Below are 11,917 nucleotides of genomic sequence, written 5' to 3'. Positions count from 1 at the left end.
CCCCAATCCCTCCCAGCATCAAAGTCTTTTCCAATGAGTCAACTCTTCACATGAGGTGGCCAAAGTATTGGAGTTTCAGCTTTAGCATCATTCCTTCCAAAGAACACCCATGGCTGATCTCCTTCAGAATGGACTGGTTGGATCTCCTTGCAGTTCAAGGGACTCTTAAGAGTCTTCTCCAACACCACAGTTCAAAAGCATCAATTCTTTGGCGCTCAGCTTTCTTCACAGTCCAACTCTCAAATCCATACATGACTACTGGAAAAACCATAGCCTTGACTAGACGGACATTAGTCGGCAAAGTAATGCTTTAGTAATAGGTAAATGTAAGTAGGATGGGAAAAAAGAATGAGTCGCTGATTCTTTGGTGGGGATAACTTTAGACCTTTTAAAAAATCTTATGGGTTTCCTAATTTACATGCCTAAGAATCAATATAAAAATAGTATTCAAGAATTTGAAACTGAATTTTCCCAGCCAGAGGATAGCAGCTTCACTGATTTAAGATAAGTGCATAAAATTAAGTGAAGAGTCTTCAGGTATAAGATTTCTCCTCCAATATCAGGAGAAATGCCTATCCCATATTATTTTCCAATAATTAACAGTGCTTTAAAATATGGAACTAAATATAATTGGAAGTTTACTTTTCAAATATTTAGTGGGCTTTCTCTGATCAGTTAAGGAAATGACAGTTTCCTCCGAAATTATGAGTTGTAGAAGAGAGGAGAATCTTTAAAGCTGACCAATTCAACACTGACTTTTCAGTCTGTTCTATAAGGAGCTGTGCAGCACTCTTTGTATGTGGGCCAAATACAAAGTTCTTTGTTATAATGATCAATGTTAAACATACATCCTGGTTAGCAATCAGGACCCCACAAATGGATCTCTACCCTGGACTCTGGGGACAGTTAGGGAAATTAGTACTGTTGATTAGACCTTCTAAGTTTACTTTCCCAAATCTCTCAATTCATAGAAGGCAAATAGATTATGTAAATATTAGTCTCTCTCTTATGCTAAGAATGAAAACTCTAATTTTGCACTTCATTGTTTGCCTTTTTTATATATTGTTGCACTTTATTGTTCAGTTATACATTGTGTGAAGGCAGTTGGTTTTTAGTTTGGGTAAGTTGATTTGGTAGGTAATTTTTGACACTGAAATCTATATGCCGTATATAATATTGAATTAATCTTAAATTTGTATCTTAATGGACTTCTTGAAATAAAATGCTAAATATTAAGAAACGGAGTCTGAATTCCCAGAGTTAATTTCACAAAAGAAGAAATATTCATGTCAGAGGACTCCAAATTTTGAATTTTTCCACAGGACCTCACTTACATTGTATGCAAATGAACAAAGTATCTTTGCAAGGTCTCTCTCAAGGAGATATAAAGTGCTCTCTATATCTCAACTAAGTTTTTTCAAAGAATGTCTTGAAAGTCAGCAATTTTTCTTGTAGTAGAGAAAAACACATTTTGTTCTTATTTCTTTATGGAATCTCTTTATGAGCTGCATATTCAAGGTCCTACCTTTAAATGTTGATGAAGTTGACAACTCTCTTAGCAGTGGATACAATTTCAGATAAGTTAGAAGAATTTCCATCCAATGTGTGCCAAGAAAAAGAGCAATGGTCACAATTATGTCTGGTGTTTCCTTTCATCAAAAAAAGTAATAAGAAAGGTTAGAAGAAAATTACAAGTATTCCTTTAATAAAAAGTATATTTTTCCTTCCTGAAGCAGGGCATGGCAACCCACTCCAGTATTCTTGCCTGGAGAATCCCATGGACAGAGGAGCTTGGTGGGCTATAGTCCATAGGGTTGCAAAGAGTTGGACACTACTGGAACGACTTGGCACACACATATTTTTTCCTTAGTGCATTTCCTTTAAAAAAAAATATGTATTTTTGATGTGAAATATTTTTAAAGTTTTTAAAAATGCTGGCAAGTCCCTCCTTTGTCCATTTATTGACAGGGAAACTATATCAGTTAACAGTTTAACAGGAGAAAATCAAAATTTAGTAACATACATATGTTTGAGAGACCTGGAAAAATGTATAACTCACCAAAATGGCTAAAACCTTCACCTAAATACTGCCTGCAGCTAAAGAGAAAAGAGGATGTTGGGGACAGAGGTATGATTAGAGGAAGGCAATTCACATGGAAATACAAAAGCAAATGTTTGGTAAATGAATATTTGCTGAGCTGTGCAGAGACAATGGGACACTGAGAAGAATCTTAACAAACAGACTTTGCTGTGTTCCTCCCTGCTATACACCTAGTTCATATGATAGTTATCAAGGAGATAGTGCGTTGTGCTAAGTCACTTCAGTCGTGTCTGACTTTGCAACCCTATAGACTCTAGCCCACCAGGCTCCTCTGTCCATAAGATTTTCCAGGAAAGAATACTAGAGTGGGTTGCTGTGCCCTTCTCCAGGGGATCTTCCCAACCTAGGAATGGAACCCATCCTTCCCAACCCAGGGATGGAAACTTGTCTCCTGCATTGGCAGGTGGGTTATTTACCACCAGCTGGGAAGCCCATCATGGAGAAGGCAATGGCACCCAACTCCAGTACTCTTGACTGGAAAATCTCATGGGCGGAGGAGCCTGGTGGGCTGCACTCCATGGGGTTGCTAAGAGTCGGACACAACTGAGCGACTTCACTTTCATGCATTGGAGAAGGAAATGGCAACCCACTCCAGTGTCCTTGCCTAGAGAATCCCAAGGACGGGGGAGCCTGGTGGGCTGCCATCTATGGGGTCGCACAGAGTCAGACACAACCGAGGCAACTTAGCAGCAGCAGCAGCAGCAGCAGGGAAGCCCATCAAGGTAATAGCTCCCTTCCTAAAACAGATTTTTAAGGAATCTCCACACTGTTCTCCATAGTGGCTGTACTAGTTTGCATTCCCACCAACAGTGCAAGAAGGTTCCCTTTTCTCCACACCCTCTCCAGCATTTATTGCTTGCAGACTTTTGGATTGCAAATAGAACTGCCTTATGACCCAGCAATTCCACTGCTGTGCATACACACTGAGGAAACCAGAACAGAAAGAGACACATGTGCCCCAATGTTCATTGCAGCACTGTTTATAATAGCCAGGACATGGAAACAACTTAGGTGTCCATCAGCAAATGAATGGATAAGAAAGCTGTGGTACATATACATAATGGAGTATTACTCAGCCATTAAAAAGAATACATTTGAATCAGTTCTGATGAGATGGATGAAACTGGAGCCGATCATACAGAGTGAAGTAAGCCAGAAAGAAAAACACCAATACAGTATAGTAACACATATATATGGAATTTAGAAAGATGGTAATGATGACCCTGTATGCAAGACAGCAAAAGAGACACCGATGTGTAGAGCGGACTTTTGGACTCTGTGGGAGAGGGAGAGGGTGGGATGATTTGGGAGAATGGCATTGAAACATGTATACTATCATGTAAGAAATGAAGCGCCAGTCTATGTTCGATGCAGGATACAGTATGCTTGGGGCTGGTGCACGGGGATGATCCAGAGAGATGATGAGGGGTGGCAGGTGGGAGGGGGGTTCATGTTTGGGAACTCATGTACACCTGTGGTGGATTCATGTCAATGTATGGCAAAACCAATACGGTATTGTAAAGCAAAATAAAGTAAAAATAAAAAAAAATAATAAAACAGATCCTGTCTACATTCTTTAGGCAGTTAAAGGGAAAATCAAAGTTTCTTCGTGAGTCTTTGCATCTTACTTGTCTTCATCTCAAAATAATTCTCATGCCAAAGAAATATTTTGGGGTAGCAAATTGTGCTTCCCTACAGCTATTTTAATGATAATGTTTTTTCTTTTCCTGCAAGCAAAAGAAACTAATTCTGACCATTCAAAGCACAAAGTTACTATTATAATAAGTTGGTATAAAGAAAAAAAAAAGTTGCCTTTTGTATCAGCTCCAAAAGGATCAAACCCTTAACCACTGCAGTCACCTACTGAGGGTGCACCTGAGAAGAATTCAGAATGGAGAAAACACTGGTAGCACCTACCTCTAGATAGTTAAGATGCCCTTTGAAGGACGATTTTCAATGACCTCAGATTCTTGTATTTTTCCACACAGAGAAAAACACTAAAAGCATTAATTTGATATGTCTGTTCCTTTGTAATTAACAGTAATCTGCTATTTTGTTTGACTACATGTTTTTCTCAGCAAAAATATTTGTATTCTGGCTCCTTCCTCACCTCTTCAAACAGTTCCTCAGAGCTCTTTGAGAGACTGTCTCCTGGGCTGTTCTCCAGGCTTTTCTGGTGGCTCTGATGGTGAAGAATCCGCCTGCAATGTTGGAGCTTGTGGTTCGATTCCTGGGTTGGGAGGATCCCCTGGAGGAGTGCATGCAACCCACTCCAGTATTCTTCCCTGGAGAATCCCCATGGACAGAGGAGCCTGGTGGGCTACAGTCCATGGAGTTGCAAAGAGCTGGACACTACTGAGCAACTAAGCAAAGCACTCTTGGGCCATAGTCTTCAGTTAGGTTTCTGAATAAAATTTAACTCACAATTTTTATGTTGTGCATTTTACTGTTAGTCAATGTGCGGCCATGTATATGCTTGGTTTGTAGAAATGTGCACATGATAATTTTACCAATCTTATATTTTCCCTTGTCAGGTTTTTAATCTTACACATATTCATCTATGAAAATAATGTAATAATTTAATCATTGAATATATTCCACCACACTAAAATATTATATTTCTTTACTCTCAAATTTATGGATACTTGGGTTGTTTCGAGTATTGATCTCTTTCAATCCACCCTGCAATACATGCCATTGTTCTTGTGTCCTTAGGTATGTGCACATTTTATTTGAGTGTGATTACACACACATATACACATGCAAAGTGATAGGAGAAATCTATTTCAATCTCTTTCTTTAGAGCTGGCCATTTAAAACTTACGTCTACATCACAACCTTTGGAAATCTAGACCATGTATTATATGAAATATAGTTGAAAAGACTGGTCCACTAAAAAATATAGTCACAAACTGAAAGCAGAGAATTAGTTTATTTTGTGGGAATGTTTAGGACTCCAAGCCTGGGAGACAGCATCTCAGTAGCTCTGAGATAACTTCTCCAAAGAGGCAGGAGAGGGGATCAGGCTATATACAAGTTTGCGACAAAGTGGGTAAGCAGTCTGAACGTGAGAGACTATTGCTATGTAGTAAGGAAACCAGATATCATGGGAAGAGGCAAGGCTCAGGCTCACTGAATTCATTCCTTTCATATGCATCTCAGCTATCTAGGGCCGAATCCTGTTTCTAGATAGTTTATATCCTTAATCCCTTGTTCACCATGTGGAGTGGCAGGTGTGGCAGATGGCTATTTCTTGCATCCCCCCAGCTCTTCAGCAATTGCCATGGGGGGTAGGGTGGTGGCATCTGCTGGATCACAGGCATTTTGCTCTGTTTTCGGGGCCCTCATCCACATTTGGAGGCCAAAAATCACTGATGACTCAACATTTCTTGTTTATTGATATGGCAGGAGATATTTTCATTTCACAGACAGCTGAAATATTTTTGGGGAAAAATACGTTTTTCATGTATAAGATAGGGTGCCTTAAAATATTTGAAGAGACATTATGTTTAAGTGGGAGTAGGTTTTCTTTATTAAACTACAGATGGTAGAACCAGTTAAGCACTCTAACAATAGACTAAGCTGTCCTGCAAAATAGTGAGCTCATTGTGATTGGAGGAAACCACTCTGAGGCTGGGTGATCATTTGTAAGACAGTATGATTGTTTTCTTGGGCTCCAAAATCAGTGCAGGTGGTGACTGCAGCCATTAAATTGATAGATGCTTGCTCCTTGGGAAAAAAGCTATGACCAACCTAGACAACATATTAAAAAGCAGAGAGATTACTTTGCCGACAGAGGTCCATATAGTCAAGGCTACGCTTTTCCTAGTAGTCATGTGTAGATGTGATAGTTGCACCATAAAGAAAGCTGAGTGCCAAAGAATTGATGCTTTTGAACTGTGATGTTGGAGAAGACTCTTTAGAGTTTCTGGGACAGCAAAGAGATCAAACCAATCAATGCTAAAGGAAATCAGTCCTGAATATTCATTGGAAGGACTGAAGCTGAAACTCCAATACTTTGGCTACTTGATGTGAAGAACTGACTCACTGGATAAAGATCCTGATCCCTGATGCTGGGAAAGACTGAAGGCAGGAAGAAAAGGGGATGACAGGATGAGGTGGTTGGATGGCATCACTGATTTGACGGACCTGAGTTTGAACATGCTCCAGGAGTTTGTGATGGACAGGGAAGCCGGGCGTGCTGCAGTCCACAGTGTCACAGAGTCAGACATGACTGAGCGACTGAACTGAACTGGACTGATGATTGTTTTACTGACAGAAAGTCACGAATTGAAAAATTACTTTGCTGACTAGGAATCAGTGGTAAATAATCTTTTGTTTTCATACACACCAACTAGTTGGTAATAAACTTTTTTCCTTTCTTTTCAATTCCTGGAAAAATTAGTTCGTAAAACATAATTACTCCCACTGTTGGATGACATCAGATCTCTAAAGGGTGATTTCTCACTTCCCCAAAGAAATCACTTTCCTGGATTGAGGATGGAAAGCTTTATATTGCATTACCTTAGATATTATAATTATATAGTCCAGGACAAGAGGAGTAGAGCCTTCGCTACTTCAGGCAAGAACTGAGGGGTATGCTTTTGCATAGCCTGGTTCAGGGACAAGTTTAAATGCATCAGATCAAGAGTATATTGCAAATATTTTTAATATGGCAGGCAGCCAAGTTGGTAATAATAGGATTAATATTTGATAAACAAAAGGAAGTATGATATAACCATTATCTGTCCCTTATATGCCATTTTTTATGCTTTCTATCCAGAAGATCATTGGCCATTTGTTAAAACAATTATTTACTATCACAATTTGCCTAGAATGAAGAAGGCGTAACTATATAATGGCCAGTAAGGGTATCCTTTACTGCTTCTGCTTTGCTGTCCGTCACTCAACTGGAGAGTGACAAAAGTTGGTTGTTCCTTTTTGACTAATGGGTTCTACCTTAAATATTAAGAAGAAAATGAGATATAACATTGACTTTAATCTATTCTACTTGGATTAAGAAATCACAGGAAACTAGGATGGAGAAGATTTTGTAGTAGTTTCCTGTATTTTGAAAAATGAAATGCCAAATCTTATCATCTATTAGCTACTTTGTAGAAAACTTGGATATTTTCAGAAGAACTTTCTTAAAAGATGAGACGATCTTTAAAAATTGAATAAATACCACTAACTGCAGGTTATTAACCATTATGCTTTCCCTTCCTCCTCTTCCCTGTGCTTTCCTCCTTCTCCTCTTCCGCCCCCCTTTTCTCCTCTTCCTCCTAATTATTTTCTTCTTATCTTCATCTTTCTCTCTCCCTTTCTCCCTCCCTCTCTCTTTAATGTTATTCCACTAAATTGTCATGATATTTGTCAGGCTTTATCTAGGAGACTGAAAGTTATATGAGGTCCCTCATGGCCACAAATTTTATATGTTTAAAATTGGTAACTGCAGCTTTGTGGGATCGTTTTTAGTTTTAGAAATGGAATTTCTTTCCTTTCCCATGTTTGTTCGTCTCCTTCTCTGTATTGCTCATGTAAATACATGATCAGAAAAGCCAGCACTGGCCCAAATCTTCCACACGGAGATGAGAATCGCATAATGGAAGTTTGTAATGAGGTCAGTTCATGCCTTTTTAATCCGTTTCTATTCTTGAGTAACTTAAGTTTCTGATTCTCCTTAAAACTAGAGATTGTAACTCAAATGCACTGAGTAAAGTCCTTGAAAGGGTAGAATTTAGTGCCTCAAAAATCAGGGTATAATCACATAAATTAAAGCTTTTAACAGTTTAAATATTTTTAATTGGTTAATTTATGGTTACTGTTCAGTCTTGCTTTTAAGCTTTTAAATATCTGTTATATTAGTTCTATCTTTCACTGAAGAATACAGGGTGTAGAACTTCAATCAGTATAGTGACAAATTAATACCTATTGTGTTGTGCTGGGTACACAGAGCTAAAGCCAAAAATGTCTCCCGATCTACAAGAGGTTGTGCAGGGTTTTCTTCTGGGATCAAGTGGCCACATGGTGCCCAACGTATTAAAGCAAAATGTCAAAAAACAATTTAGAGGCAATTAACACATTATTTAAATGTTCTCTTTTGAAAATCTATCTTGTGTTCAAAATGCACCATATAGAGTCATATAAAATATTTCCAAAAGAACAGACAGATTTTGATAAATCCAGGTGTGTCAGGCATGTTAGGGAAGAGACAAAAGGCAGAGTTGGAAGAGACTGAAGATACATAGGTGACTCATTCACCGTTGGTCTTTATGTAACAGAAGGTGAACTCTGATTAACTATTGTTCAAAGGATAAAAGCAATGTTCTTGATTTTCACAGAAACTTTCAGAGTATTACCATTGCCTCTTCTTTCCACATTGTCACAAATTGTCACAAATATTAAGCTTCCTAAAGCACTGTCAAACACTTTATGATTCTCGGTTTCGAGAACATTAATGTAATCCACTGGCATTACGTTCAAGGCTAATTGCATCCATGTTTTGCTCCTAACCTACCGTTCCCAACTTCATTCTGACTGTTCCTTAGCACACCCTCTTCCAGCCAAGCCACTGAACTCGTGGCTCTCTGAGGATGCCTTTCATGGTTTCACATTTGTAGCTTTAGTCCTGCTATTCCCCATGCTCAAAATAGCCGTTTCCTTCAGATCTGGCTAGCAAATTACAAGCTTTTAAATAGTTTTAGCTAAAATGATACATATCCCATGATATGTTACCTTACAACTTTGGCATAGTTTATTTCATTTTGCTAATATCTATCGTATTGTTTTATCAGTTATCGTTTGCTTGTTTCTGATTTTATAATTTTAATATGAATATCTTATCTCTCTATGATAGAATCCATATCTAATTATCTTTATTTCCTTTTTTTAAAAAATTTTACTTTATTTTACTTTACAATACTGTATTGGTTTTGCCATACATCAACACGAATCCGCCGTGGGTGTACACATGTTCCCAATCCTGAACCCCCCTCCCACCTCCCTCCCCATATCATCTCTCTGGGTCATCCCAGTGCACCAGCCCCAAGCATCCTGTATCTTGCATCAAACCTAGACTGGTGATTCATTTCTTATATGATGTTATATATGTTTCAATGCCATTCTCCCAAATCATCCCACCCTCTCCCCCTCCCACAGAGTCCAAAAGATCGTTCTATACATCTGTGTCTCTTTTGCTGTCTCACATACAGGGTTATCATTACCATCTTTCTAAATTCCATATATATGGGTTAGTATACTGTGTTGATGTTTTTATTTCTGGCTTACTTCACTCTGTATAATCGGCTCCAGTTTCATTCTCACTTCTACCTTCCACAGCGGTCACAGATGTTAAATACTTGTTCATTGACTATTTACATGGTCTCATTAAATTAACTTATAATTGAAAACTTATCACATTTCTTTTGTATATATACTAGATACAGTGTCAATCATTGTGACATTTTCTTGATTTTCTTTTACTTAGGTAACAGTGGATTGGATACATGGCTCACACAAATGAATCAATGGTATCTGAGTTTGTGCTTCTGGGACTCTCTAATTCTTGGGAACTCCAGCTTTTCTTTTTTGCCATCTTCTCAATAGTGTATGTGACATCAGTTCTGGGCAACATCATGATAATTGCTATTGTTTCCTCTGACTCCCATTTGAACTCTCCTATGTACTTCCTGCTCAGTAACCTTTCTTTCATTGATATCTGCCAATCTAACTTTGCCACCCCCAAGATGCTTGTGGACTTTTTTGTGGAGCACAAAACTATCTCCTTTGAGGGTTGCATGGCCCAAATATTCCTTCTTCACAGTTTCGTTGGGAGTGAGATGATGTTGCTTGTAGCTATGGCATACGACAGATTTATAGCCATTTGTAAGCCTCTACACTATGGCACAATTATGAATCGAAGACTCTGTATAATTTTTGTGTTTATTTCCTGGGCTGTGGGTATTCTTCATTCTGTGAGCCACTTGGCTTTTACAGTGGATCTGCCGTTCTGTGGCCCCAATGAGGTAGACAGCTTCTTTTGTGACCTTCCCCTGGTGATCGAGTTGGCTTGCATGGATACTTATGAGATGGAAATTATGACTCTAACTAACAGTGGCCTGATATCACTGAGCTGTTTTCTGGCTTTAATTATTTCCTACACTGTCATTTTGATCACTGTCTGTCACCGTTCCTCCAGTGGACCATCCAAGGCACTTTCTACATTAACTGCCCATATCACAGTGGTGATTCTTTTCTTTGGGCCTTGCATTTATTTTTATATATGGCCTTTTAGCAGACTTTCTCTGGATAAGTTCCTTTCTGTGTTCTATACTGTTTGTACACCCCTGTTGAATCCCATCATCTACTCTCTGAGAAATGAGGATGTTAAATCAGCCATGAAAAAATTGCGAAACCGTCATTTGAGCTTCTGGAAAACTAGGGAACACCATGGAGGAACATAAATATGCAATGGAAATGAAGAGCCCATTGCTGGATCACAGCATCAAGTCAATTATTTTTGCTAATGACAGGGGTTATTGAATTACAGAATTAGATTTTTTTCCCAACTGCAAAGGAATTACATAAAACCAGTTCCTGGTTTGCTATTTAATTTTAACCAGTTTTTCATAGTTTATAATTCTAAAGTACAAATTCTCTTGAAAATATTTAGTAACTTTTCAAAATATTTTATAAATAATTTAGATATTCTAATCTGCAAGAAAAGCTATTCATGTTACCAAATTTGTGATTCTCTTCAATTGAACTTGTGTAATTTTTATGCCTTGCGATCAAAACATACAAGTAAATTATGTTTCTGTTAGGCTCTATCAACTTATTCATAATATTTTTTTCTATAAATTGACATGGTGGAAAAATATTGTTTTAAAACATAGATTTCACTTCACTTGTATACATTTGTTGCATGTTTTTTAGCTAATCTTTTCCTCATGTATTGAAAATTTTTGGTTATTTATAGTTTTTCCTATCTGCTGCTATGTCCCAATAAAATTTTTCTGTTTTTTCTAGATTATTTGATATACATTTCTATTCATTACAAAACTTTTTCTAGATATTTGGTGCTATCAGCAGCATACCTATCTATTTCCCTAGCCTACTTACTTTTAAGTAGAAAAAGTTATTTATAATGAGTTCTACATTAGTCATAAAAAATTGCAAATATCTTTGAAATTGTCTGCAAATACATCAGATATAGAATATTTAAATTCACAGAAAAAGTCAATTTCTTATGTACCTAAAACATACAAATGCACAAAAATGACAAAATTTTTTTGAAATTGAGGATAAAGTCTGAGATCTATTCTTTCATATTTCTTGGAAAACAGAAGAAAGAATGTAAAATTCTTGTACTTGTAATAATATTTTGCCTGCATGCTAAGTCGCTTCAGTCATGTCCAACTCTTTGCGACACTCTGGACTGTGGCTTGTCAGGCTCCTCTGTCCATGGGATTCTTCAGGCAAGAATATTGGAGTGGGTTGCCTTGCCCTTCTCCAGGGAATCTTCCTGACCCAGTGATTGAACCCAGATCTCTTATTATCTCCTGCACTGGCAATCAGGTTCTTTACCACTAGCACCACCTAGTAATAATGGTTTTAAAATCTGTGCTGGAGAAGACTCTTGAGAGTCCTTGGACAGTAAGGAGATCAAACTAGTCATTCCTAAAGGAAATCAGTCCTGAATATTCATTGGAAGGACTGATGCTGAAGCTGAAGCTCCAATACTTTGGCCACCTGATGTGAAGCCTTCATTTGAAAAAGACCCTGCTGCTGGACAAGATTGAGGGCAAGAGGAGAAGA

At 37.9% G+C, this 11,917-nt stretch overlaps 1 protein-coding gene across 1 annotated transcript; it reads left to right on the top strand.

The window, feature by feature from the left end:
* LOC102185089 (olfactory receptor 4K1) lies at positions 9,553-10,617 on the top strand. Its single transcript, XM_005685429.2, has one exon. It carries the CDS (start codon positions 9,607-9,609, stop codon positions 10,561-10,563), a length of 957 nt encoding a protein of 318 aa, XP_005685486.2. The 5' UTR covers positions 9,553-9,606; the 3' UTR covers positions 10,564-10,617.

The sequence above is a fragment of the Capra hircus genome, chromosome 10 (genome assembly GCF_001704415.2).
Source record: "Capra hircus breed San Clemente chromosome 10, ASM170441v1, whole genome shotgun sequence".
Classification (NCBI taxonomy): domain Eukaryota; kingdom Metazoa; phylum Chordata; class Mammalia; order Artiodactyla; family Bovidae; genus Capra; species Capra hircus.
The sequence above is the reverse complement of the archived record's forward strand: the minus strand, read 5'-3'. Positions and strand labels throughout refer to the sequence as shown.